A 26529-nucleotide genomic window follows, 5' to 3' on the forward strand; every position below is an offset into this window, starting at 1 on the left:
TGTCGTCATTGGTTTCTATGTAAGCTCCGGGTGAGTGCAAATATTTTAAAATCTTTTTTTTGTTTTCCTTATTATATTGTTCATTTCATTTTTCCCCAAAAGAAAAGCATAGTTTGTTGAAGTTCTTGGTTCTGAGTAACCGTTCTTGGTAACGTTTGTGAATTAAACAAATTATACATTTCACGTACGTGTCATACGTGTTATTTTTAACATGCATTTTAATTTACTAGTAATTGGGTACTCGTTTTTTGCGGGTTAGAGTACTCAACTACAAAATTACTCGAAAATGCCCCAAACCCAAACTCTAAACCTAACTGTCAGTGGAGTAAAAATGCCATTTTAAAGTGAAAATGCAATCTCTGAATCATGTAAATGCGATTAATTCTTGGTTCCCACGGGACCAGAACCTGTGTCTCGTAGGTTGCTCATGTAATGCATCAGATAAGCAAAGGATAGAAATGTGTTCAACAATGGGGGATTCCACTTGTCAGTAATTTTGGCTAAATGGGGTTGATTTCAGGGTATATGAACTTTCAGAAGCACCATGTCGATTTCCCATGTGATCATGTTGTGCAAAGTGCACAGGAGACTCAACTCACAATTGATTCAGAAATAGTTTGGTGTTAGCAAGTTGCTTAGCTAAACATTTAAATAGCATAAAAATAGATACTGTAGCAGACTCAAATATTGGGTAAAATAGTCACTAAGTTTTGTAACAGAGCGACTGTGTGTATTTGTAATGCTTATCACAACAGAACACCTTTTTCAGCTCGTATTTGATGGCCAGTTTTAATCGGACCAGGCTAGGTCTCCCGGCAGTATCAAAGTGTCCATCTGTCTCAATGTCTCCATTCAAAATAGCTTCCACCTCTTCAGTGTTGCGACACAGATCCAGAAGTCCAACCACAAAATCTTTACACTGCATAGACAGCTTCTTATAATCATTCTGTGAATAGAAATTAGCATACATTTGTGAAATAAACACACTATGCCTTATTCATGGAACAGAAGCAGAAAGACTTTCTGTGCAAATCATACGTAGAACCATTTGCAAACAAACTGTCCCATTGCATTGAATGGAACAATTTATTCTTCTAATGTTTCGTGAATATGACCCAATTACAATGAATGCTATTCCATACTCAAAATAAAATTGTGTGTCAAAGGATTTAGCTTCATGTGCTACAGACATGAGTGATATTTTGAAATGAATTTTTAGCTTGCGGACAACAAAATGGGTGGTAATATTCCTTATACGTACATTTGAGTGGCTCGAGCTGAAGGAATTATAAGGACTAGAATATCATAAAATAATTTCGTATTGTATATAAGGACTAGAGACTTGGGGCTGGACTCTTCTGAGTGGGGCCAGTAAGCAACCAAAAAAACACCCAAAACACCTTAGCAACACCACAACAAGCATCCAGCACATCCTAGCAACTGCTTAGTTACACCCTAGCAACCATCCAGAGCTCTTAGTAAGGGCTTAGTAAAACCCTAGCAACCTCACAGAAAGCCCACTACCCTAACAACTACCCCCAAAACACCTTAGCAACTATTAATGCCCTTGCAAAGGCAAGCGCACATATTTTGTTCAGAAAATGGAAAACCTAGTAATTTATGCAATTCATTTTGTGCCAATAGTGTCACAGATATTACACAATTCACCTCTATCAACTTAATTCATGGTGTTACACGTGCTACCCACACATTTGTGACAAGAACTATGGTACAGCCAATGTTTTTTATTTTTTTTTTTTTTTTTTTGGTTTTTGAAAGCAACAAAAAACCTTTGTACCATCAGCTTAAACCCAACATAATATATACAGTGGAGAGCTATGCAACCCACTCTCTGTCAAAGGCCACAAACTCACCAACTAACAGGCAAAATTGTACACCCACATCCCTATGCACTCAGTATAAAAAAGTAACTAAAAACCTAAATTATGACTCTTAAACATACAGTGTAGTTTTCCTTTTTTTCTAATTCATACTTACCATTTACACTGCCTGATATACTGTACTGCATAGCATACATATGAACTGATATTACCTTTAAAGACCCTATGACAAACAGTTTTCTTTGCTGTGTTGAGGTATTTCTTATTGAAATGAAAAAGCCCTTGAACGTGACATACTCGTAATTACGACTTCAGAATTGGAAAGCAGGGTGAAAACAAAAAGAAAACACAATCGTAATCACCACATGAACTTCTACAGAAAAATTACAAGTGTAGACACATTTAGCCACCAAAATGATCAAGATATATTGAGAAACTGGCTTTTTGATCATAAAATATTGATGTCCTTGGCATCAGTCTGTTGATGACAAAGGTTTCTCAATGAAAGCAATGGGCATCATTAAATAGACGCTGAGGGACGCTTTTGGTGTCTATATAGTTACATGCAGGGCTCTTGCACAAGTATCAGTTTTTGACACTTTGGGAGTGAGAACAGTTTATTCCTACACATTATCATGCCTACCTTAAATTCTTTCTCTATGTTGGCCAGTACGGCCAGTTCATTGCTGAGCTCTAGAGCCGTCAGCACTGGATCTTCACTGGACAGGGACAGGTAGGCGGGGCTAGCCAGACCTTTGTAGGCATTGATTCTGGAACGCGAGTGGCTGAAAGAGTCATGCCTCTGGTGGTAGAGGCAGCTGTTACATTTGCAGAAGTAGTCATGTGGTCGTTGAATGCGGACACCCTTCCTTAGTAGAATGTGCACAATCTCATACTCATGGCAATGAGAAGCTAGTATAATGGGTGTTATATCATGAGAAAATCGAGTACCGTTTTCATCAAAGGCGAAGAAGTCGTCTTGTGCCTCTGCCTGGAGGGGGCTGTTGGTAAGTTTGGTTGTGTCTGCAAAGGCTTGATGGCCCAGGATGGCCTCCACAATACGAGTGTAGCCTTTACTTATGGCTAACAGCAGAGCGTCACCTATCCGGGCCAGGTTCTCTTTCTGCAGCAGGAATTCTGTCACTTCCAGGTGTTCATTGTCAACTGCAAGCTGCAATGCGTTCTGGCCCATGTAGTCCACAGAGTTGACATTAAGTTCCGGTAGTTCTTCTAGCATCCTACGGATGACAGGAATATTTCCGTACTCAGCCGCCTCTAGGAAACGCTCCTCATTTGGGGACAAACTATTGTAATGAGCGTTAAACATGTTTGTAGGTCTACGTATAGCCATGCGGCGGCTCTTCGACAATGTATGCCTCTGAATGTCAACGCTGCTCCACCTAACCCAACAGAGAGCACATCAAATCACAACACTTGGTTAAAACAAGGTAACAGTAGGTAAATTCTAAATGTCCTCAGTTTGGATGAGGTAGTTATAAGAAGCAAGTCATTCTTAATTTGCAGATCAGGGCCATTTCTAGGTATAGGCGAACCACAAGCTGTGGGGGCGCCAATGCAGACTGGACCCTGAACAGATGGAATAAGATTGCTCCCCCCGGGCGACAATTACCATCTTGCAGAGCCGTAATAACAAGTCCCCCCCCAGTAATCAGATATGGCCAGATTGTCCCCCCAATCATTTATATCCTTGTTGCTGTTCTGCTGCAATTCATTATGCACTGCTGTTTAATTGTCATTAAAGTTGTTGCAGGAATAACATAATGGAAAATAAAAAAGTTAAATTTTTTAGTGTGCACAGTAGTTTAACACCGCTCGTCAATGTCATTTGAGATAGCCAATCAAATCGATGAAGGCGGGACTCAAATTTAAGAAGCTGAGCGGGAACCTCATGGATTATTCCAGCGCCACGCAGTTATGAGTGTTAGTGTCAAGTAAGATGTCAGTATCCAACTAAACCTGCAATATTTGCCCACTGTTTTATGATTGAAATGTTGTGCAGACCAACAGTAATTTCCAATGGGGCAAACTATTCATCATTTGGTGAAATTTGCCATTTTGAATTAAAAATATGTCACGTACAGTATGTGATTCGTAGGTCATTCATAATTTTGAATGTGAAAACATTAACAGAGCCATTTTCAGCATATCAGACAAAGAGCTTAAGACAAAGAGCGAATGTGTATATTGTAAAGGAATTGAATGAATGTGGTTATCTGGTAAGTTTCTGAAGTACCTTTTTAGAAAATTCACTTGATATTGTCTTTGAAAATGATCTATAACACAAAGTAGAGCGTTTTCACCCTCAGATTAAAACCAGAACATGATAAGACCTGTAACTTGTGGCTTCAATTGAGTTTTTAGGATGTGGCAAGGACAGTGTCATGTATTTTTAATGCAAATATTATTAGGTAATAATTTAAAATCAATTTAAGATTTTCAAAATAATTTCTTTATGTTTTTAATTAATTCTGAATTTTGTACTCCTAAGAATCTTCTTTTAAAAGAAACCATTTTATTTTGAGTATGTCTTGTCAGGTTTGTGCTCAAAATATTAGCCACCAGTTAAAGGAGTAGTTCACCTAAAAATGGAAAATGTACTTTTACTCTCTCATTTACTCACCCTTATATTGTTCAAAACCCACATGCTGTTACTTTTTCTTGGAACAGAAAAACAGATATTTTTAAGCAGCTCTATTCCATAGAATAGCAGTTTATAGTGAGCAGGAGCTGTCAAGTTTCAAAAAGGACAAATACTATAAAGCACTATTAAAGGTTCAGTATAAAGACATCATAATAGTAGTCTATATGACTCGTGTATTAAATTCCAAGCTTTCTGGGGCCACACAACAGCTTTGTGTTTTATGGATTACTTTTATGGTATGTTAATAATGATTTTTTTTTCCTTTGGACATTGACAGTTGTGCTCAATATAAACTGTTTTTTATGGAAAAGAGCGGCATTAGGATTTTTGAAAAAAAATATTGTGTTAAGATTCTACGGGGAAAAAAACAATGAGGGACAACTTGATGGCAGTAAATAATCTTGTGTATTTTCTTTTTGCTAGCCAGCTGACACAGTCATGTAATTTTACAGATACATCAGTGATGAAAAGAAATTCAAATTATATTCATCTTTTCTTTGATACAGCACAAAAAAGAAAGAAAAGATGACTAAAACTGCAAATTGCTAGCAATGTAGACACAGTTGTAGTCTTGTACTGTGTGAACTTCTGTGAAAATCTTTTTTATCTTTTAAAACCAAAAATTCCTTTATCACATTTAAAGCCTTGAGAAAATTATTGCATTCAGAGCCCTTACTATTTTAAAGGACCCAAGAGGACCATTATATTTGTGACATCAACACCCGCGACCCCCCACCCTCAAAATGGTTTGGTCCCCCCCAGTGTTCAAGACATGGTTACGGCCTTGCCACCTTGCCTAGGGCACCAAAATGGTCAGAAACGTCCCTGTCCCAGATGAATATTTTATTGCTCAAGGGTTTCTCTTTTATAGATCATGAGACTTAATTGAGTTCTCAGGTATATTTAATGTTAGTATCAAGTTATGGAAGTCTCAGATATTTCACCTAAAATAATGACAAACAGTAAAAGTATAGAGTTGTAAAATGAATGTGAATAGCATAGCCCAGATCATTTGGTCTTGATTTGATAAGAAATATTTGAAATATCTGGTTTTTGTTTGCAGACTTTGGTATCTTGGACAAATCTGAGCACCATTTGAGACATTGTTGAGATCTCTTCTGAAACTCTAAAGGAAACACTCAGGTCTAGTTTGCTCATGATATGAGAAGCAGGGGACAAAGCAAAATTTCTATTTGCTCTCCATTTAATCTCATTGCTTTGTAGGAGAAACAACAACCTGGTCTTATAGAATCATGTTTCTTTATCATGAACCATGGTTCATTGTTTGTATCGCGGCAGTTTTCTGGTGAAATGAACACTAGAGGTGCTAAAACAACAACTTTTATTCCCTTTTACACAAATCACGAGTAAACAGCAAATTATCAGTTCATAAACACTCACTTTTTGCTCTGTTCCTCGGTGTGGTTGATTTATAACTCGACAAAGCATTAACCCTTAAGCTGAAGTAAGTAACATTTTTGGTGTTAAAATACTTTCTCCTATCCCAGCTTAATATGCAGAGACAATTATACATAAGCCATTCGTAGGTTTCGTACATTTTCTCGAAAACTGTAAACGCAGCTCTACACGACATTGACTCAATGGCGCGAGTTGGGGGCGATCAATCAATCAATGGCAAACAGGGTCGTATTCGGAGAGCTGTTTTAAAAGCACTGTTTATTTTTGAAATTTTGTTTAGTGGGGCTAGTGTTGCAGAAATTACACATTTCAGCTTTAAAAAAAAACTCATCTGTTTGGGAGAACATTTAACATGCTTTTAGCACCACAAAGAGGACATTTCACCTCAGAAGTGCCGCAAAACATACTGAACCACGTCATTTAGCAAAAATGCAGCTACAATCACGTAATTAATTTCTGATTTTTCCTTATATGGGTTATCTTTCAGCTCCAATTTCAAATATAATATGTTATCATTAAAAATAACTTTTTATGGTTGTAAACATTTACACCTGGTTACAGATTAACTTGCTGATGTCAAACATGCTTCCCTCTAAGAGACAAATGATGCCATCCACAGATTTCAGAGTATGCAGAATAAAGAGGGTTCTGGCGAGAGTCACTGCTGATGACTTACTGCGCCTCTAAATTATTCAATGCCATTTGGAGCCCAGATGACGACAAAAATGCCCACTTGGCCAACATTTTTAGTTAACTGACCTGTATCTGTTTTTCTTTACACATTTGCATGAAAGGTTTATATCTCCTTTAGATTGTGGTATTTCAAATTAGTATAGACCTAGATTTTACATTAGACTTCAAGTGGTACCTAAACACAGAACTTTTTGTTTATCGTTTAAGTAACATTAAAGTCCTTTAAATCAAACATTGAAATATATGAATGTTATCATTTACGCATGTGCCCAACAATATGCAAAATGATTATCATGTTTGGTTTCCAAATTTCCTTGAATTTCGATGGTTTCATGCTCTCGGCAGCCAATTATTTACAGCACAACATGCATTATGGTCGGCACAAACCATGTTTATCTTCAATGCAACTGGACCAATATTTCATGTAATCTGAGTTTTATTGTTTTTTTGCCTGACATAGTTTTGTTCATGGTTTTCCAGGATAAGGGCATGTCACACAACATGTTCATGTTGGCATCTCCTTAGTTTGGCTGGTTTTCTACCATGAATTTGCACCAAAACAATGTAGAGTTTGATTTGACGCTCAGCCATTGATGTCAACAACAAAAGCTATTGGAAGCATTTTCTCCACTCTTTTTATTATGCTATCCTTACTATACATAAATATATGGTTTGTTGCATTTTATTTTATCATTTATCATTATTTCTTCTAGGGGTGCACCAATCGATCATCCGATCTTCGTCCTAAATCTGTGATCGGCGAGTGGACGATCGTGCCCAGAGTCAGGGCTGATCTTATTTTGCAGCACGCAGGGAATCACACAATTTTGTTGGCAATTCTAAGCATTCACAAATTTGAACGTTCAGACATTTTGTAATTCAGATGAATATGTCATGTCGGTTTGTTTTAAAAAATGTCTAAGAATTACATGTAGAGAAAAACATGTAAAAAAAATAGTAATTTTTTAAACATATGTATAAAATCATAACCACACTTGTGAGATGAAAACTTCAATCATATTAGTAACCTTATAAATAAAAGCTCTTTTATTCTACAATACATGGGGCATAGTCTCGCATAGCCAGACCCTTGACTTAAACAGCAAAGGTCTGGGGTCTATCGCAGCTAACATTGGCAGAGAACTGCCCACTTAGGCAGGAGAAGCCATCTAACTGACATGTAAAGTGACCAGTCACAGCTAGGTTTGTCATTACGTGATGTTTAAGGCCGGGGTTATCAGAGACGGCTCATACCATAATAAAAGACGGCATGGGAAAATAAATAATTTACGTGTATAATGGTGCGCAAGTCTCCACGAGCAATTGCACAGAAAACATATGGGGAAATAGCAGAAAATGTGTAGCAAGTGTCAGTACAGCACAGAACCTCATTACAGAGTATTTCACAGACATAACTAAGAAAACAAAGCATAATATACAGCTCTGCTCATGGATATCCGCTTTACTTTCTGCTACATGCCTCAACCAAATGTTGAATATCTTTAAAAGAGTTGATGTGACTAACCTGGCAAACTTGGGCAAATTCTGTGATTATTTAGTCCTTAAAAGTGCTCAATGTATCAACACGGAACCTTGTGAACTCGACTCGTGCTTCCACCCAGACCAGCTCAAACTAAGCTCTAGGAAATCTTGTAGAAGTCAGCCAGTCAGATTTGGTCTGACTGAACTGAGAAAGTGTTTCCATTTTTGTGTGCTATAAGCATCAGACGGTTAGTACACAGACTGTGGGCGTGCCATCTGAGGCTGAGACTACATGGGTCAGGGTCTCCTCATGGGGGCAGCCATGTATGAATCACATGACCAGCTGAATACTACTGGCTTAATCTCAGTAACTGCCCTGTTATTGGACACTTTCATTCATGTATTAAATTTATCTTGGCTTACTGTGCATAGTGAATTTCTACAATGGCACTGGTAACTGAAAACTACTGTGTTTGAATGATGCAGCATCCAGGCTACTAGGTGTCCATTCAAGCCATACTTTGACACTTCAAAAATTACTGAGTGCACCTTTAAGTTGCCCATTTTCAAGAGTCATTACAGTAGTAATTCTGACTCGCTGTATAGTTAGAGCACGAAGAGGATAAAGATACTGCAAACGGGTATAAAAACGAATTAAACAAAAAATAAACATGCAAATCTGAGTATACGTGATGTAAAGTTAGTTGTAACAATTAGACAAGCTTTCAGCTTCTCTCCATTCAACATATGCGCGCTCTGCGTCAATCAAACAAGCGTGCTCTCCAGGTGCTCTCAGTGTCTAATCAGTCACCCATCCCAGCGTTATTCTGCGAGGATCCCAATTTAAATCAGATTAATGTTGGTCACAATACCACTAACAACAGCAATTACAGTGTAACCTTAACAGCACAGTGTCTTCACACATTTGCTTAATAATTATTGATTTACATTACAACAAAATGCCAAAAGCAGTAATCAAATCATAAATACTAATGATTCCTCACTGGAGCGGTTTTGGAGCTTTTAATGTATATATATATCTTATTATTATCTCTGCTGTTTGTGATGCTCTCATGGTTTTTACTGGTTGCAAGTATGTCACAATGACCTTTGATATTGACAACAGAACTATTCATAACTGTTAAATAAATAAATGTTAGCAATTCAGAATTAATGTAATTTTTCTGTGTGGGGCATAAACATATAACTGCAGCAAACTTGCAAAAGTGTGGCAAAGGGCACTTTAAAAAAGATCTGTATCGTTATTGGCCAATCTTAGTATTAAAAAATAGGTCATCGTATCGGCCTCAAATGTCCTGATCGGTGCACCACTAATTTCTTCCCTGTTGTCTGCAACCTTATCAGAACTGACCTGTGAGCCATTTTTGGGTCTTAACCCACCAATGGAGAACCACTGCTTTAATCCATGTAAATGGTTTAGGCCAGTTTAATGGAATTTGTATCTAAAATATAAACTTTTGAAAACATTCTAAATGTGCAACATCTGAGACAAATTGCACAGTTTGGAAGGCAGAGGACAGGGTTACCTAGTTTGGAATTTGTGGAACTTGTGACGTCACAAGGACCACATACATCTGCATATGACTGCCTCTTCAGCAAGACATCAATGGCTATTTTTCGTCATTGCACCCTTGGCTCCGCCCACAGGAGCTCAGTCAGTCACACAGGTGAAGAGAAGAGAGATAGGGACTTCCAAAGGGACTTACACATGACACCTTCATGTGCCTATCTGAATTTAAATGTTTTTCTACATAAACATGCACTAGGCAAACGGCTTTGACATTTATCATACGTCTCATGCCGTTTTTTAAAAGATGATATGTCAAGTTATAACTCTTAAAAGGAGCCCCCATCCTGTTTCATCTGGCTGTTTGCTGTCTTGCTGTTGTGCTGTTTTGAAGGTGTCCTAGACCATGGGTGCCTGAGGGTACGCACAGAAATATGCCCAATGTTTCATCTGGCTGTTTGCTGTTGTGCTGTTTTGAAGGTGTCCTAGACCATGGGCGCCTGAGGGTACGCGCAGAAATATGCCCAATACAACAAAAGCTGCGAGCCTCCGAATCTACTGAAGTGAAAACATACCAACTCTGCTGGCCAGGTCTATCACATTCAAATTGTGATGACCAGGTCTTAGATTAGAGGACAGTTCCTAAAAGAGAAATTTCCTCATGGAGAACGTGGGCATCAATCCCGCTACCTCTCGCATACTAAACAAGCACTCTACCGTTAGAGCTAATTGCCCTCCTGGTAAACAGACAACGTGCCTTTCTTTCATTTTTGTTGGTTCCTCAGCTGTCCATCCCAGAGGTACCAAACCACTCTTGTTTGTTTCATTTTGGAGTGGGCCATGGGCTATTAACACCTTCCAATAGTCAGAAAGACAATGTCCAAGGAGTCTCACGAGGTGGTGGTCTTGTATCATATGTGAGTTTTGTGGTCAAGTAGGTTAGCACCCATGAAGAATGTGACATGGTAAGGTTTTCCAAGGAAACTTCAATACACATTAAATTTGCATTTAGAGAAAGCAATAGATGCAGATGACTATGATCGCTACATGAGAAATGGAACAAATGAAGCAAAATTTTGATTTGCAATTTTGCTAGGATTTATTGCCGATAAATATTATTGAATTGTTTGCTTGCCAGAGTCTTTTGAAGATTTCTCTATTTCCCCATTCATGTAGATAGGAGCAGTATTTGCATGACAAAAAATAGCTGTACGTTGGCATGACATGCTGAGCATCAGAACTTCATGAGGTTTCTGTAGACCTTTCAGAAAAGAGCAGACATTGCAAGGTAGCGTGTGTGGAGTTATGATTTTGATTTGGGTGCGAAAGTGTCTCATGTTCAAATCCAAGAAGAGCTTGTTCTTGCCCTTAGAACTTCAAACTTTATCCCATGGGGTGCAAAGTCTTAATGTCAGCATTACAACCAAGCAAGCATTTTCTGTGAAAACACAGTGAAACGTAACACAGTTGTCAAAAGACATCCATTCAGCGAATGTTTACATGGAAAATGATTGAAAAACAGCACGAGCAGATGCAAAAGATGTTCAGTTTGAACAGCCCCTTGTTCACATGACACAGCACTAGCTGAAGTTTCACAAAGTTACCTCTCAAAAAGACAGACTTTTGTTTCAGTTGCTTGTGAGTAAATTCCACTGTATCCAGTGCTGTTTGTTCTCTGTATTCGTAAATATCCTGATACTGTTTTATTGTGTGAGAAACCGCTCCAAATGATTCAGTGAGAGAGCAGTCAGAATGAATTGTACTGAATCACGAATTGATTTAGACAGTTTTGCAAGCCCGTTTGGCCAATTCACTGAAAAGAACAGACTCAAAAGAATTATTAATTCGCAAATTTGGCATTGCTAGTTCTTTTAAATAGAAATACGGGACCCATTTCATGATTGGTGAAATATTCTGAGAGCAAATGTTTCTCAGGTCAATTGGAGAGCTTATGGTACGCACAGTGTGTATGACTGTATAAGCTGCAGACGCCACTGTCCTAGGCCATTTTTGCACCCATCTGTGCTATTTTTAATTGTTGGTCTTTTGTAAACATGCACTAGATGGACGTCTTTGATTGTTTTGATGCATTTCCGGTAATGTGCACTGATTTTTAAGAGTGGTACAAGCACAACTTTTAAAAATGCACCTCAGTCTGCTGCTGCCACTAACTGGGAGAAACACGTGCAGTCCTGTGTGTAAACAAACACGGAAGATGTGAGAATTCCCACCTTTGAAGACCAGCGTCTCTGCTTTGGCCTGTTGAAGCCAGTTGAAGCACACAGCGTCGAGGATTTTATTACGTTTGCACATTCAGAACATGAATTGTATGTGTTTTCAGCTCATATCAGTGTGGATTACTTGTGAATTAGTCACAATATGATTCAAACTTTGCAAAGGAACTGTTATTGAAAGATAGGGCAGTTAAAACACTATTGGACCACAAAACCGTAAGTAAACATTTTTATTCATTAATATTTCATATGCCATGACTGTTTGATAGTTTTATGGTGCTGCATGTGTCAACAGTTTAATATATTCAGATAGAATGAGTTGGATGTGGGTTATATGTTAATCCTGAAATTTAGTTTTATAAATGTTGTGGTCATGTGGAGTTTGTTCATTTTCCTCATCTTGCATTTCAAATATGGCTCTATTGGAATTAGAGGTCTGCCACCCAACCTGGGCCCAATGGGACCCGAGAACCAAACGGGTTTTGGGCCGGGTTCGGGTCAGTTTTTCAAGTAGGACATCAGGTTCGGGTTTGTAATTAATGAAAAAAAAAAAAAAAAAAAAAAAAACAGGCCTACTGAACTTGTTTTGCGCACGCACTCTCACTCACAGACATGCGCGAATGGACGAGTAAGGGACCATTCACACCAAACATATTTTTGCATGCGTCTGTTCTGTTTTCCCATTGTTTTCCTTAGTAAACACATACTGGACAAATGTCTTTGACTGTTGCACCACTTCTCGCTGTTTCTTCAGCGTCTCGCGCAGGACCGGCACCGTTTAAACATTGTGTCAAGTTAAAAAGAACTTCAAATTTTTAAAAATGCATGTCAAGACACCTGCGCTCCGTTTCATTCTTTGCGCTGCGTCTAGATTGTTTTTTGTGCAGTTGTCACAAAGATTCAACGTTCAAACAAGTTCAGGCTGTAAAGAGGGGACTGTTGCATTGTTTCATATTATTCCAGATTGTTCTGCACCAAGTTTCAGCACACAAACGGTAAGTCAATGCTTTTTTCCCCTTCTGCTCTAGTGTACTAAGGGGCTGCCGTGCCTTGTTCTGTTTCAATACTGTTACAAATGTTGCCTATATGCTAACATAAAATATAGCCTATTGCAACCGTACTTGCTAGGAGAAGAAATTATAAAGATAGTGAGCGATTTCGGGTTCGGTCTTATAATCTGATGGTATGGTTCGGTCTTGGGTACGGGTCGGGTTTCATTTTAAGGCCTGTGCAGACCTCTAACTGGAATGGCTTCACAATGTTAGCTAATTATTACAGTGGGCGTTTACATTGAAGTCTTAAAGGGCCAGAGAGCTTAAAACCAAGCGTTTCAGACAGAGGGCCAGAGACAGGGTGGAAAATTATTATATATTACTAAATAATGACCATTTTGATGCAAAAAAAAAAAAAAAAAAAAAAAAAAAAAAAAAACTTTACTAACATTATAAGTGGACCTCAGGGAACATAAAATTATATATATAATTACAAAAAAAAAAAAAAAAAAAAGAGTATGTCATGACCCCTTTAAAGAAAGCTACAGCACAAGCACACTTTTTAAAACATTTCAAATTAGTTTTTTATGTTAATCAAAATTAATGCAAAAAGTATGTGGATGCGTTCTGATTGCCAAACGTTAAAGGAACGTGTCAACAGGCTACTCGGAAACCTGTGTGAACTTGAGGGGAACTGACTTCATATAGCCACTAAAAATCACATTGAGACCAGTTGCAAAAATTGGCACAAACTGTGACTTAGTTCTGAGAAAAGGTCTAACAGCTTTGTTTGCAGATACTTTGCATTAGATAACACAATATCAAAAATAGTAGTTCGCCAATCACATTTATACATTTTTAAAGTCTGGTATAATTGTCCAAATACTTTTGGTGCCATTGTATACACAAATACTGTGTGTGTGTGTGTGTGTGTGTGTGTGTGTGTGTGTGTGTGTGTGTATATATATATATATATATATATATATATATATATATATATATATATATATATATATATATATATATATATGTGCGTATTTCATTAAGAAGTTCGTTGCTTACTGAGAGGATGACAATCTTCTATTTTACATACGCGCAGCTCTGTATTGGTGTACTAAATGGCACCAATACACAATATAGAACAGCATGATAATATAGGTTAATGGAAAATTATTTTGGTGATAAAACTTTGCTTAACCTTGATGTTAACTTAAACATACTGTTACATAGTTCGAGTTCAACTTTTGAGAAATTTATATTTATCAGGTTTCTTATTTTCATAAAAGATTCTACGCATGGGCTGCGCGTGAACACCAAAATGTGCCAATAAATGGAGAACTCACCTCTTGCAATTCCTTGGTAAACGGTCATTTTTAAAGTCGGCGTTCATCTGTTGACGGGCAGAAGTTTGTTTGACAGGAGTGCTGTGATGAGAGGACATTGGTTTCCTGTTGTCTTGGTGAATTCTCCCTCACTGACTGATGCGAGTAAAAGCGCACAACGAGCCGTTCACACCGGACAAGATGACAACGTGCACATTTAGTATGCACAGTTCAGCCAAATTCTCCAGCTCTGTATTAGCTTTATTTTCGCAAAATGAACAAGATAATTGAGCACAAAAAAAAAAAAAAAAAAAGAATTTCCCACATGAGATACCTTTATCTAATAAAAAATAAATGCCAAAAACCTGCATACATTGTTCCTATTTTCTACAATTAGTGTTCGAAGACAAGAGACGCTTTTGTTACAACTGTCCCCATGATTGCCAGGTGCAGTTGTAACACTACCCCGGGACAGATGGAACATTCATTTGTAATGTGCTTAAGTCATTATGCCTAACTTAAGTGAAATATACCGACACATTTCATACTCCGTGATTGTTTTCAAATATTTCTAAAGCTTGCATATGTATTATTTCTAACACATCAACTGGAAATACTCTTCATCCTCACCTTGATACAAGGAATTCCTGTGACATGTGCACTAATGCAAGCCAACCAAAATACTCATTTACAATCATATTTTTGGACTAAATCATTTACACTGCATAATTCTATCTGTCACGTTCAGAGGGAATGATGAGGTTCAGGACCCAAGTGCAGAATTATAAAAAGAGGATTTATTAATACAACCAAAAGGGCAAAAACAAACCAAATCTCCCACAAGGGGGGAAAACAAACATAAACAAATAAGGCAGCGGGGAACGGGAACAGGCCCGGTTGTGGAATAACAGGATCAAACGAGACAGGAAACCAACAGGCAAGACCAACTGGAATAAACAAGCACACAAGACAAACTGGCTCTGGATAGTACACACGAAGATACTAAAATAGGGAAGGAAATCAAACAGGTTAATGCAGGGCAGGTGTAACAAATGAACTAATAATAGGCAAACAAGGAGGCGGGGTATGACGCAATGACAGAGAGGCACACGGTGATGCAGAAACAAAACAAAGCCACGTGCTCTCATAAAACAACGAAACACCCGAATGGCATGAGCGCACCTTGCCAAGGCAATAAGGCAATATACGCCCATGCCAACCGACAAACAAGACGAGAGAATGCGTAGCAAAACAAGACAGGACACCAGTGTGAGAGTTCGGCCAGACTGAAGTGACCGAACCTCAGTACAACATGAAGACAGCTCGCGACCTGGGCGCGCAGTGCAAAGCGAGCTCAATGCATGTCCGGTCGCGAGAGACAGACATAGATACTGACGCGAGTGCATGCCAGCAAGATAACAAGCGAAACGCACTCACGCCAATACAGGACAAGACATGGAACATGACCGACCGAAAACACAAGACACTCATGGGACGATAATGCCACGGTCCTGTCAGACAAAAACCCAGACTTACAGAGTGGCAGGACAGTGACATCTATCTATCTATATTGGATAAGTAACCAAAACAGATGAATTAATTATGCTTTCTGACTGAATAAAAGCTAACAAAACTCTAGAAGGAGCATTCCAAACCGTGTTTCTTATGGGATGGGTACAGTTGTAACACAGTGTTTCATCTGTCCCCGGCTGATCAACTTGCATGTTTGCCTGATTTCCTCTGTGACCTTATATACTAGGATGTCCCAAAATACATTAATTGAAGACAGACAAATCAATAATTACAACAGGCAAAGTTTCCTTTCATGGTCAATCAGAAATAATGATTTATTCATAATGACAGAGGAGCAAGAAAATGAAAAGGAAAAAAAAAATACCCATAAAACTGATGCTCCCTAATAATTTTTCATCAGTATGGACTATGTTCTTCAAATTTTCCACATATGATGCTAATATGAATATGAATAATGAAAATGAAAGTTCAAACATAGCTGGGAAATATTCAGTGTTTCAACCCTCCCACTTTTCCAACTGTACTCAGTCTACCCTTCTGTAAAGTTTCTAACTTTGCATCTTACTGTATTGAATACTTGCCATGTTATATTTATTGAAGAAACATCTTTTCCTATCTCCCCCATCTCCTTTTTCCCTTTATAAGCCAATGTAACTTTTGTTACCATACTGACATTTATCTTAAATTTTATGAACAAAAAAAATGTATGAAATAAATAAATAAAAAGAAGTACAGAAAATAAAAATAAAAAAATAATAAATTTAAAATTGTGTTTAATTACAATTAAACATATAATAACATACTGCATTAGTTAAGTGGTTAATGTATATTAGGAGAACTGGTGAAAAACATACTAGCTTCTTAAACTTCTGAGTAAAAATCGACTGAAATGTCTAGTGCAAAAATTCATTCATAAATGAGACTGTTTTTGTTAAGAGACATTATCAATCGATGCATTCTCATGATCAAGACATCCTGTCTATCACCAGCTCCATTGAGAGACCGATCTGCGTGTCTGCAGACTAGCCTGTCTCAGCCATTTTGTTTATGCGCCTCTTCGCCATGGCGGAGATGGACGACGGCGACGAGCCGGGTTTAGTCCACACACACAGCGGTTCGTCAGGGTCTAAATCAGGGGGAGACAAGATGTTCTCCCTGAAGAAGTGGAATGCAGTGGCCATGTGGAGCTGGGATGTGGAGTGTGACACCTGCGCTATTTGTCGGGTTCAAGTAATGGGTGAGCGTTTCTCTAGCTAACCGGCTAGCTATTATAGTTTTTCTGTACATTTCTGAACACTTCTATGTAGGGTTGGCACGCGTCCCGTAAATACGGGATCGTCCCGTATTTAAAGATAAAATGATGCGCCCCGAATCGAATCACAACGGGACGCGATTTGTCCCGTATTTAAGCTGGTCAGATGGCGTTACAGTGAAATTGTTCCAGATCGCTAATTTAACATATAAATTGGATAAGGGACCGTCTGAAAAGTCCATAAACAGTGCTAAAACGGTGTACTTTTTTTCTATATGAATGTTCAGTAAGATCAAACAATGTATGAATACAACCACTGAGTCATAAAGACAAGTACAGGTGAAGGAAGATAAACATAAAAAAAAAAAAATTACGTATAAACCAACCAAAATGTATACATAAATATGATAAAGGAGACAAATAATAAAAAAAGATAAAAATACATATATTTTTAACATATAAAAGATGTCAGGGGTCAGAAAAGTTCTAATTTCAGCATATAAGAAAGGGTATACAATTTTTTATTAATAATGCATATTACCTCAACACATTTATTGCTAAAACTGTGGAGGATGTAGTTAGGGGCCATGATTTTAACTGTAAGTGTCCCTTATTTTAAAACTTCAAAAGTGGCAACCCTACTTCTATGCTTGCTAGCCGGTTTCTTTCTATACTTGACTAACTTGGTAACACTTGACTACTGAGTCATTTCAAGGAAAGTAACGTGGTTAGAAGCGAATGACAATGTGAGACATGACTGAATCTCAAAACAACTCTGCTGCCTACCTAGACAGCATTTTTGGTATTATGTAGGTGTCCAGAAAAACGCTAATATATATATAAGCAATATCACACGAGCAAGAGTACGATATGGCCCTACATCAGCACTGCTGTGATTCGGCCGCAGCGGCCTCATGCCATAGGTAATCACAGCAGTGCTGATTTAGGGCCATATAGCACGATTGCGAGTGTGATATTGTTTATATACAACAGTTGAATGAACAAGTAAATTAAAAAAAAATGAGGAGAAACTGAGTACGGTCATAAAAAACGCATTTGTGCATGGAACTACTTTATTACGCGGCGGATCTGAATCTGCCGTTGCTGGTTCAAACCAAATGATGCATCCAAGCCTTCGTTAGTAAATCAAAAATGTCACTTCAGAAATAGTATCACAGCTTGGGCTGTTTCGAACAAGTTATTGGATCAACAAGGATGGGTGTGTGTGTGTGTGAGAGAGAGAGAGAGAGAGAGAGATGGAGCATGTGCGATCACATGTTGCTACACCCAAGGAGAGATGCTGTCAGCTTTCTGAAGATCAGCTTTCTTAAATTAGAATTACCCCCAAGTGGGGGTAATTCTACCTATTTCGCGGTAGCAGGTGCACAAAAGTCTTTTACTATAGACACCGCAATGTCCTCCATTTTAAACAGTGTGTCCACTCCAGTGTGGAAACTCCGGTAAGAGGTAAGCACCTTCAGTTTGTGTAATTAATCAGTCTGTTGTGTCTCTCAGCTGTGATGAGCCTTAATGCTGAAGTTGTTAGTTTAAAGCCGTTTAAAGCAATTTCCTAGCTTTAGTAGTGTAGTAGTAATACAAGCGATCACGGAGCGCTGTTGTATATTAACACTGGCTGATGCGGATTCACTTCACATCACCAACTGGCTCATATTACACACAAAAATTATCTTTTGCCACCACCTGCTGGCTAACATATGTAATGTCAAAAAAAATAAAAAAAAAAAAAAAAAAAAGACAAACCGTAGCTCTTAACACATCTGCACTGCTCTTACACTTTAGTTTAGAACGGCACGAACACAAGCGGAGTGATACACACACCGTGAATTGTCTGATTGCTGATAGTGTGAGACCATCAGTGCTCATGGAATGTCTCTCATCCAATCAGATTTGAGGACCGGAACTAAATATTGTTGAATAGTATATTGTATATATAGATAGATAGATATAAAATGTATATATATATATTTTTTTATTTTATTTTATATTTGATAAAAAATAAACATTCAGAAACACATATCACATTTAATTCCAAAGAACTGATTTGTTTTAAAACATTCTTGAATGCCAAAATAGCTGTTCCCTGGTCTGGGGTTCTCCACTTTCCTTCCTCCTTCGCCTGGTTAGCACTGGCATTTTCTGCACTACAATAAGAAAAACAAAAGCCAGTTTACAGTTAAAACAAAGGAATGATTTGCTAACATTCTGTCACTTAAAGGTAATATGTGTAATTTTACGATGTTAAATATTGTAATTATGCCACTGGTATGCCAGTGTAATCACTGTTGTTCTGTGCCGCTTGCATCCAGCCCGTCACTGCAAAACTGGCTTAACCAATGGTGTGAGTTTGGTGCGGGACATGAATCCCCGAAATGAATGGCAGTTGGAGGAGTGTTTGGGGAAACCCTTATGAAAACAGTCATTGCAGACATTATTGTACACACTTCACCTTTAAGATGACTAGCAATGAAGATGTTTTATTATATTTCTAAAAGCAAGTTGTAAGCCATTGCTAAGTTAAAATTAACTTGTCAGATAATATATTAAAATGTATTAATAAATTGGCAATATGTTAAGTATTTCTTCATGAAAAATAAAACATTGCATCTAGGGGTGGGTGATATGACCAAAATCTTCTATTTACAATATGAGTAATTGTATATCACGATAACGATATAAATATCGATATATAGCAAAAAAATAAAAAATAGGAAAAATCAATAAAAAATGGTTAATATAGTAAATAACCGTATTGTACTGCCTTTTGTTTGGATAATCCATTCAGTGAATTAAATTCTTCCAAATACATCTTATATAATTTTCTCTTTATTTGGAATGTGACAATAGTCATAATAAAAAAACAAAAGGGGGAAAAAATCAACTTGGTTTTAAATCATTCTTACCATAATGTTAAATGTCACATTTTGCCACATTTAAGTCAGATATGTTGTTGACCAATATTTTTATTATAAACTTTCCTCAAGAAACTCAGTATCTTCCCAAAGCAATGCAACAAAGAAAATAATGCTTGTTAAAAAAAAATCCAGCAAAAATAAACACTTGCAGCAACTTTATGTAAATACTTCTTGCAGAAAATACATTTAATAAATATAAACACTTGCAAAAAAATAATGACCTAATTAATGCGGAGTGCATCTTTTAGCTTTCATATATTTTTGTGTGTACTTCATTTAACTAAAACAAATGGATTGTTTTACGATTGTTTATCGTTGTGCGACAGTTTGCAGACTAAATTTTTCTGCTCTGTGTTGGCTTTTGTGAACCTACACCACAGATGTCATGCCTGTTTAAATAACAAACTCCTCTTCATTTTCTTGACTTGTTTGGGAGTCATCCCGTTCTGAGGAGATGTTTTTTCAGGGGTTTTCCTGGATCAATAACGATTGAGTAGCGCGAGTGAACCCGCTCCCCTGTAAATATCGGGAACCTTGCTTGACTCGCACACACTTGCATGTTCCAGAGATGGCGCACGTGACACGCTCATGAAATATAGATGAGCGCGCCAAATAAGAAGCATGTTTAGCACCTATTAAGCGTCGTACGCAAGATGAATGTTATTGAATTTGCTTGGGCAGCCGGCAACATTTTTTAATCCATGTTTCTTAAAATCTCTCAGTCTCACTTGATATACACAATATAGAAAATCTCTATCGATAGACACTTTATATTGTCTTTACGATATATATCGTCATATTGCCCAGCCCTAATTCCATCGACACTGGTTGTCATTTACGCAATCACGCATGTGCACTCTTCAACATTCTACCCTCAACATTCTGAGGAGGAAGATGCCCAGTGGAGTTCTTGTATTTTGCAGATGATGTAATGGACTCCAGTGACTTTTTTTGCCCAGGGTGAACTGATAACATTCTTTGCAGCTCACATTAAAGTTCCTTTTGATCTTGTTCTCACAGCGGATGAGTTCGACCGAGGCCTGTTTCTGACATGGGTCTATACTCTTTTCATTTTGGAGAAGACATGCTCGGAATAAGCATGCTCGGGGTGGGGTCAGATTGATTCTTTAGAAGCTGGTACCACTGCTCTTCAACTTGTAGGTGAAGAAGGAGGTCTTTGACAGTACAGTACTCTACGAGAGCTGACGGAGGGGCTAGGCGGCCTTCCGTTTTCAGAGCTGAAACAAACTTTTTTTTAAGTTGCATTTGGCAGCTCTCGGTGCTCTCGCAGGTTTAGACACTGGAAGTTGTGCAGGAACCCACTTGTGCTGTAGTCATACCACTTTTCGTGGAATTGTTTGGCCACGTCATAGAACTGTTAAGTGTCTCCATGGAGACATCCGCTGGCAAGAGAGTGGAGGCAGCTGAAGAGAAGGCCTGTTTTGAGTTTTGCTCCAAAAAAGGCATCACTTTTGCGGTGTGCCAGCATTGATTTGAGACTGTACATCAGAGAGTACCCTTCTGTTGAAGTCAGACTCTTGCTTTTAAGGCACAAGTCTGAGGTGCCTGTGATACTCAAAAATGCAACAATGTTTTATCATAATCCAGATTTCACTAAATTCTTGAATGATATGCATCATATATATTTTTAAATCTATTTCAGATGCATGTTTGAGATGCCAGGCTGAAAACAAGCAAGAGGACTGCGTTGGTAAGTAAACTGTAACATCAGTGCGAGCACACTGATTACCTGCCTAATAAATCAACTGAAAACAGATAGCAGCACAGTTGTTGCCAATGCATAGTACCCTTTACTGATAACTCATCCATTTGCCATCTCTTTATCACTTTCATTTTTAATAAGTAAAATACTAAGTAATCCAAGTAATCATTTAACTAATGCTTTTATCCAAAGCCAGACACTTACATTGCATTACTTATTCGGGAAAGTCCCACTGAAGCAACCTGGGGTTAAGTACTTTGCCCAGAGGGGACTATCCGTAGTATTCAATTACTTCATGCATGCCCCTGTGCAACACTGGTAGACTAGGCAACCCGCAAAAACAAAGGACTGTGAGGTGAATAGTGACTAATATTGCAAGCTCCCTGTCCACCATTACTGTCTCTTATTCTCGTTCTTTCCCTCTCTTTTCAGTGGTTTGGGGAGAGTGCAACCACTCCTTCCATAACTGCTGCATGTCCCTCTGGGTGAAGCAGAACAATCGATGCCCGCTGTGCCAACAGGACTGGGTGGTGCAGAGGATCGGCAAGTGAGGATTTAAGCCTCAGATCCACCCCTCCTCCGTCCACTTTGGCACTACTCCGCTTAGGGAGGCAGAAATGAATATAAGAACATCTTTCCAGCCACTGAATGTATAGCAACACCTGTGTGCATGTATGTGACTGTCAGAGTGAAATCATGTATGGACACAGAAATCCAGGTGAAACTGGTTGGCTTTACCCCTCTGTCACCTAATATAGCATTAACAAGAAGCAACCCAAAGAGCTCCAGGGAACGGCGGGTGTTTGTGGCATCAACTGAAGCTGTACTATGAATGTGTGTTTTATGTGTGTTAGAAATAAATATGAAAAACTCAATGTATTTTAGTTGTGTTTTAACCATTAAATAAAACGAATTAAGAGAATATATTCACCGATCAGCCACAACATTAAAACCACCTGCCTAATAGTGTGTAGGTCCCCCTCATGCCACCAAAACAGCGCCAACCTGCATTAGGCAGTTGGTTTTAATGTTGTGGCTGATCGAGATATATATATTTGCAGCAATGTGTATGTTTTACAGGGTTCCCACACTTTTTGAAAAATGAATTTCCATGACTTAACCCTAACCTAACCCATGATCTTTCCATACATTTGTGGGCCTTTCTAGTAGAGGTTGACCAATTGTGGATTTTGCCAATACCGATACCTAAGCAGTTCCCAAGCATCCTGGGAAATCTTGTAATTTTGCAATGCAGCTTTTCAGTCATGGAAAATTAGAAAAATTCCTAAATGTCCTTTATATATTTATAATAAAACTGTTTGCCTTTGTGGCTAACATGGTTTTTGTTACGTGTACAAAACATGCATCACTGCTTATCTGCTATCATCTTTGCTTTGCTCCGACGAAATAGTTGAAGTATTGATATAGTGAAAAAATATGATTTTTTTGCTCTAACATTGCTAACTACAAAAACATTTGAGTTGTAAACTTTAGACAATGGTCGACAGTCAGACAAGGAAAATCAAGGGAAGCTATGCCCCCTCTAGACCCCTGCCCCCCTTAGACCCGACCATGTTTCAGGTGTTCTATGAAAGTGGGAACCCTCGATTTACAACTCTTATCACAGTATGCAGCACTGAACAGATGAGATCTCTGGCAAAAGAAAAAGCATTCCTGATAGTACTCTGCTTATTGTCCCTCGGCTAATTCCGGTTAAACAATTCCCTCAGAATTTGTGTGCATGTGATTAATCCAGAACCCAGGAGGTCTATTTCCAAGACACAGAGTTAGTTACTTGTAACTTGCCGTATGCATTTCAGCCAAGGCAACGTATAGCGCACTTTGTATTGATAATCCCCCTGGAGAATTCTCGGATTAAATGCTTTGCTCAAGAGTGCAATCAAGGCTAAATGCAATAGACTAAATTGCATTTGAGTAGTTGACATGACACATGCCAAGCAGTGACAGAAATGTCCTGCAGCGTGACTCACATTGCTTTATCTTAAACCATTTTAAACAACATTTTTCTTATTCTTGTATATTTATTTAGTGGTGCTTGCCAAAGCATGTTGATTCAGTTGATTAAATAGAGCATAACACGATCATTAAATGAATGAATATCTTTATCAACAATACAGTGGTGTGATGATTCCAGGACATGGTTTGTTAATGTTTTTACTGGAAGATATTATAGTGTTACTAAGAAAATCATTTTGAGAATTTTAGTGGGGTCCCTGTGTTGACTGATAATTTGGGCCAGAAAAAGTAGATGGCCTCTGTTTTATAATGTATGAATAAGCCATTTATACAAATTAATATTCAATACTCTAACATCTTGAAACTTGATTACATATTTCTGGTGCTAAAATATCATCATACATTCATCATAACACCCTGCAGAATTAAACTAAAAGCAACGGGGCAGATCCAAGAGGTTCACCACAACATTTTGAAGAAGTGAGATGTCCATTTTGTGCTGTCCCACATTCATCCCTATTTAAGCACTGGATTTTGTGATGTCAAGCATTTTATGCAGTGAGCTTGACTACAGCAAACCAGACTTGTCTGATAATTGCATAACTTTTTATAAAACAGTCTATAACACCCAGCAAGCTTAAGAATTGACTGCTGAGTATAAATCTAGACAGTGGGTGAAATGTATATTTATAGCATCACATGTAAAGAAAGATTTGCCAGACCTTAGACTGACCTGTTCTGTTATACCAAGGTGATAAATACTCAGTTTTACTGTTTCTTATTTACCTAGTATCCATTTATGTGCTAAATACTGTATATTTGCAGGCAGAAAGAAAGCTGTTACTAGGCAAAGTTGTTTATTTCCCAGTAACACAGTGGGGTTTGATAAAGGCTATACTGAAAATATGAGGGGTTTGTGATTTATTTTTATTATAAATATGTATACTGTATGTATATATATATATATATATATATATATATATATATATATATATATATATATATATATATATTTAATTTAAAATTGAAAATATACAAAGTTTTAAGATTTTGAACATGTAAAACTAAGAAGATTTATGATATTAAATTAAGAAGGAATATAATTCAGCAGGTCATTTATCAAATGTAAACAAATTTGTGACATTGACCATGTTACCTTCATTTGTTCAAAGGTTTCCTTGTTTACATTGAAGCAAGCAAGATGTTCTTTGGAGCATTCTCAAATCGTGCTGTATAACATGGATCATCAGGTTTTACAATACTCGAGTGCATGCTGTCATTAAAGGAAAATGGGAACAGGCCACATACTAAGAAATTCTGAAATTGGGGCCTGGGTAGCTCAGAGTGGTGATGCTGACTACCACCCCTGGAGTGACGAGTTCGAATCCAGGGTGTGCTGAGTGACTCCAGCCAGGTCTTCTAAGCAACCAAATTGGCCCAGTTGCTAGGGTGGGTAGAGTCACATGGGGTAACCTCCTCATGGTCGCTATAATGTGTGATTCTCCCTCTCGGTGGGGCGCGTGGTGAGTTATGCGTGGATGCCGCGGAGAATAGTGTGAAGCCTCCACGCACGCTACGTCTCAACAAGCCATGTGATAAAATGCATGGATTGACGGTCTCAGAAGCGGAGGCAACTGAGATTCATCCTCCGCCACCCGGACTGAGGTGTCACTATGCCACCATGAGGACTTAGAGCGCATTGGGAATTGGTCAATTCAAATTGGGGAGAAAAGGGGAGAAAATAAAAAAAAATAAAAAATAAATAAAAATCTGAAATTTATGTAAATGTAAAGGATTGTTCCAGGTTCAATACAAGTGAAACTCAATTGACCTCATTTGTGGCCTAATGTTGATAAGCACAAAAAATTATTTCTACAAATAAGCAAAAAATACAGTTACTGTACTACACGTACAATAGAAGTGAATGGAGCCAGTCCATAAACTACAATACACACTGTTTTAAAAGTATAGTCACAAGACATAAACAATATACGTGTAAATACACTGCCTGGCCCAAAAAAAGAATTGTCGTTTGGATTTAAATAAGCAGATACTTAAGAGCCTATAATTGGATAATTATTGCAGTGATTAATATGTTTCAGCTGGCAACAATTCCCTAACTAATGTAGTGTGTAGTGCGGTCGTATCCCGTGGTCGTGGAAAAGATGTTACTGTGTTTCAGAAGGGGCAAATTATTGGCCTGCATCAAGCACAGAACACAACTAAGGAGATTGCTGAAATCACTTGAATTGAGTTAAGAACTATCCAATGCATTATTAAAACCTGGAAGGATAGTGGTGAACCGTCAGCTTCACGGAAGAAATATGGTTGAAAAAAAAATCCTGAATACACTTGGTGAAGTCATATCGTAAAAAATCAACAGTAGAACTCACGGCTATGTTTAATAGTGAAAGTAAGAGCATTTCCACATGCACAATGTGATGAGAACTTACAGGATTGGGACTAAACAGCTGTGTGGCCACAAGAAAGCCACTTGTTAGTGAGACTAATCGGAAAAAACAACTTCAATTTGCTAGGGAGCATAAAGATTGGACTGTGGAGCAATGGAAAAAGGTCATGTGGTCTGATGAGTCCAGATTTACCCTATTCCAAAGCGATGGGCACATCTGGGGAAGAAGGTAAGCGCATGAAGCAATGCACCCGCCATGCATAGTGCCCACTGTACAAGCCTCTGGAGGCAGTGTTATGATCTGAGGTTGCTTCAACTAGTCAGGTCTAGGCTAAGCAACGTTATGTGGCAATAAAATGAAGTCAGCTGACTACCTGAATGTACTGAATGACCAGGTTATCCCATTAATGGATTTTTTCTTCCCTGACAGCATGGGCATATTCCAGGATGACAATGCCAAGATTCATCGGGCTCAAATTGTGAAAGAGTGGTTCGGTGAGCATGATGAATCATTTTCATACATGAATT

General features: G+C 38.1%; 2 protein-coding genes across 2 annotated transcripts in view; one reads left to right on the plus strand and one right to left on the minus strand.

Moving 5' to 3' along the window:
- Positions 1–14322, minus strand: part of LOC127455678 (short transient receptor potential channel 6-like) — a 38499-nt gene extending 24177 nt beyond the window's left edge. Inside the window, exons 1-3 of the mRNA XM_051723729.1 lie at positions 14195–14322; positions 2485–3241; positions 761–946 (exon numbers count right to left, since the gene is read on the minus strand). Of these exons, the coding sequence (XP_051579689.1) occupies positions 761–946; positions 2485–3241; positions 14195–14292 (1041 nt within the window). The 5' untranslated portion in view covers positions 14293–14322. The remainder of the gene's footprint in view (positions 1–760; positions 947–2484; positions 3242–14194) is intronic.
- A 2402-nt stretch (positions 14323–16724) lies between these two features.
- On the plus strand, positions 16725–22489 carry LOC127455682 (RING-box protein 2-like). Its single transcript, XM_051723732.1, has 3 exons — positions 16725–16943; positions 21555–21602; positions 22047–22489. The coding sequence occupies exons 1-3, from the start codon at positions 16754–16756 to the stop codon at positions 22163–22165; spliced, it is 357 nt and encodes a 118-aa protein (XP_051579692.1). The 5' UTR covers positions 16725–16753; the 3' UTR covers positions 22166–22489.
- Positions 22490–26529: the final 4040 nt, after the last annotated feature.

The sequence above is a fragment of the Myxocyprinus asiaticus genome, chromosome 18, assembly GCF_019703515.2.
Source record: "Myxocyprinus asiaticus isolate MX2 ecotype Aquarium Trade chromosome 18, UBuf_Myxa_2, whole genome shotgun sequence".
NCBI lineage: Eukaryota > Metazoa > Chordata > Actinopteri > Cypriniformes > Catostomidae > Myxocyprinus > Myxocyprinus asiaticus.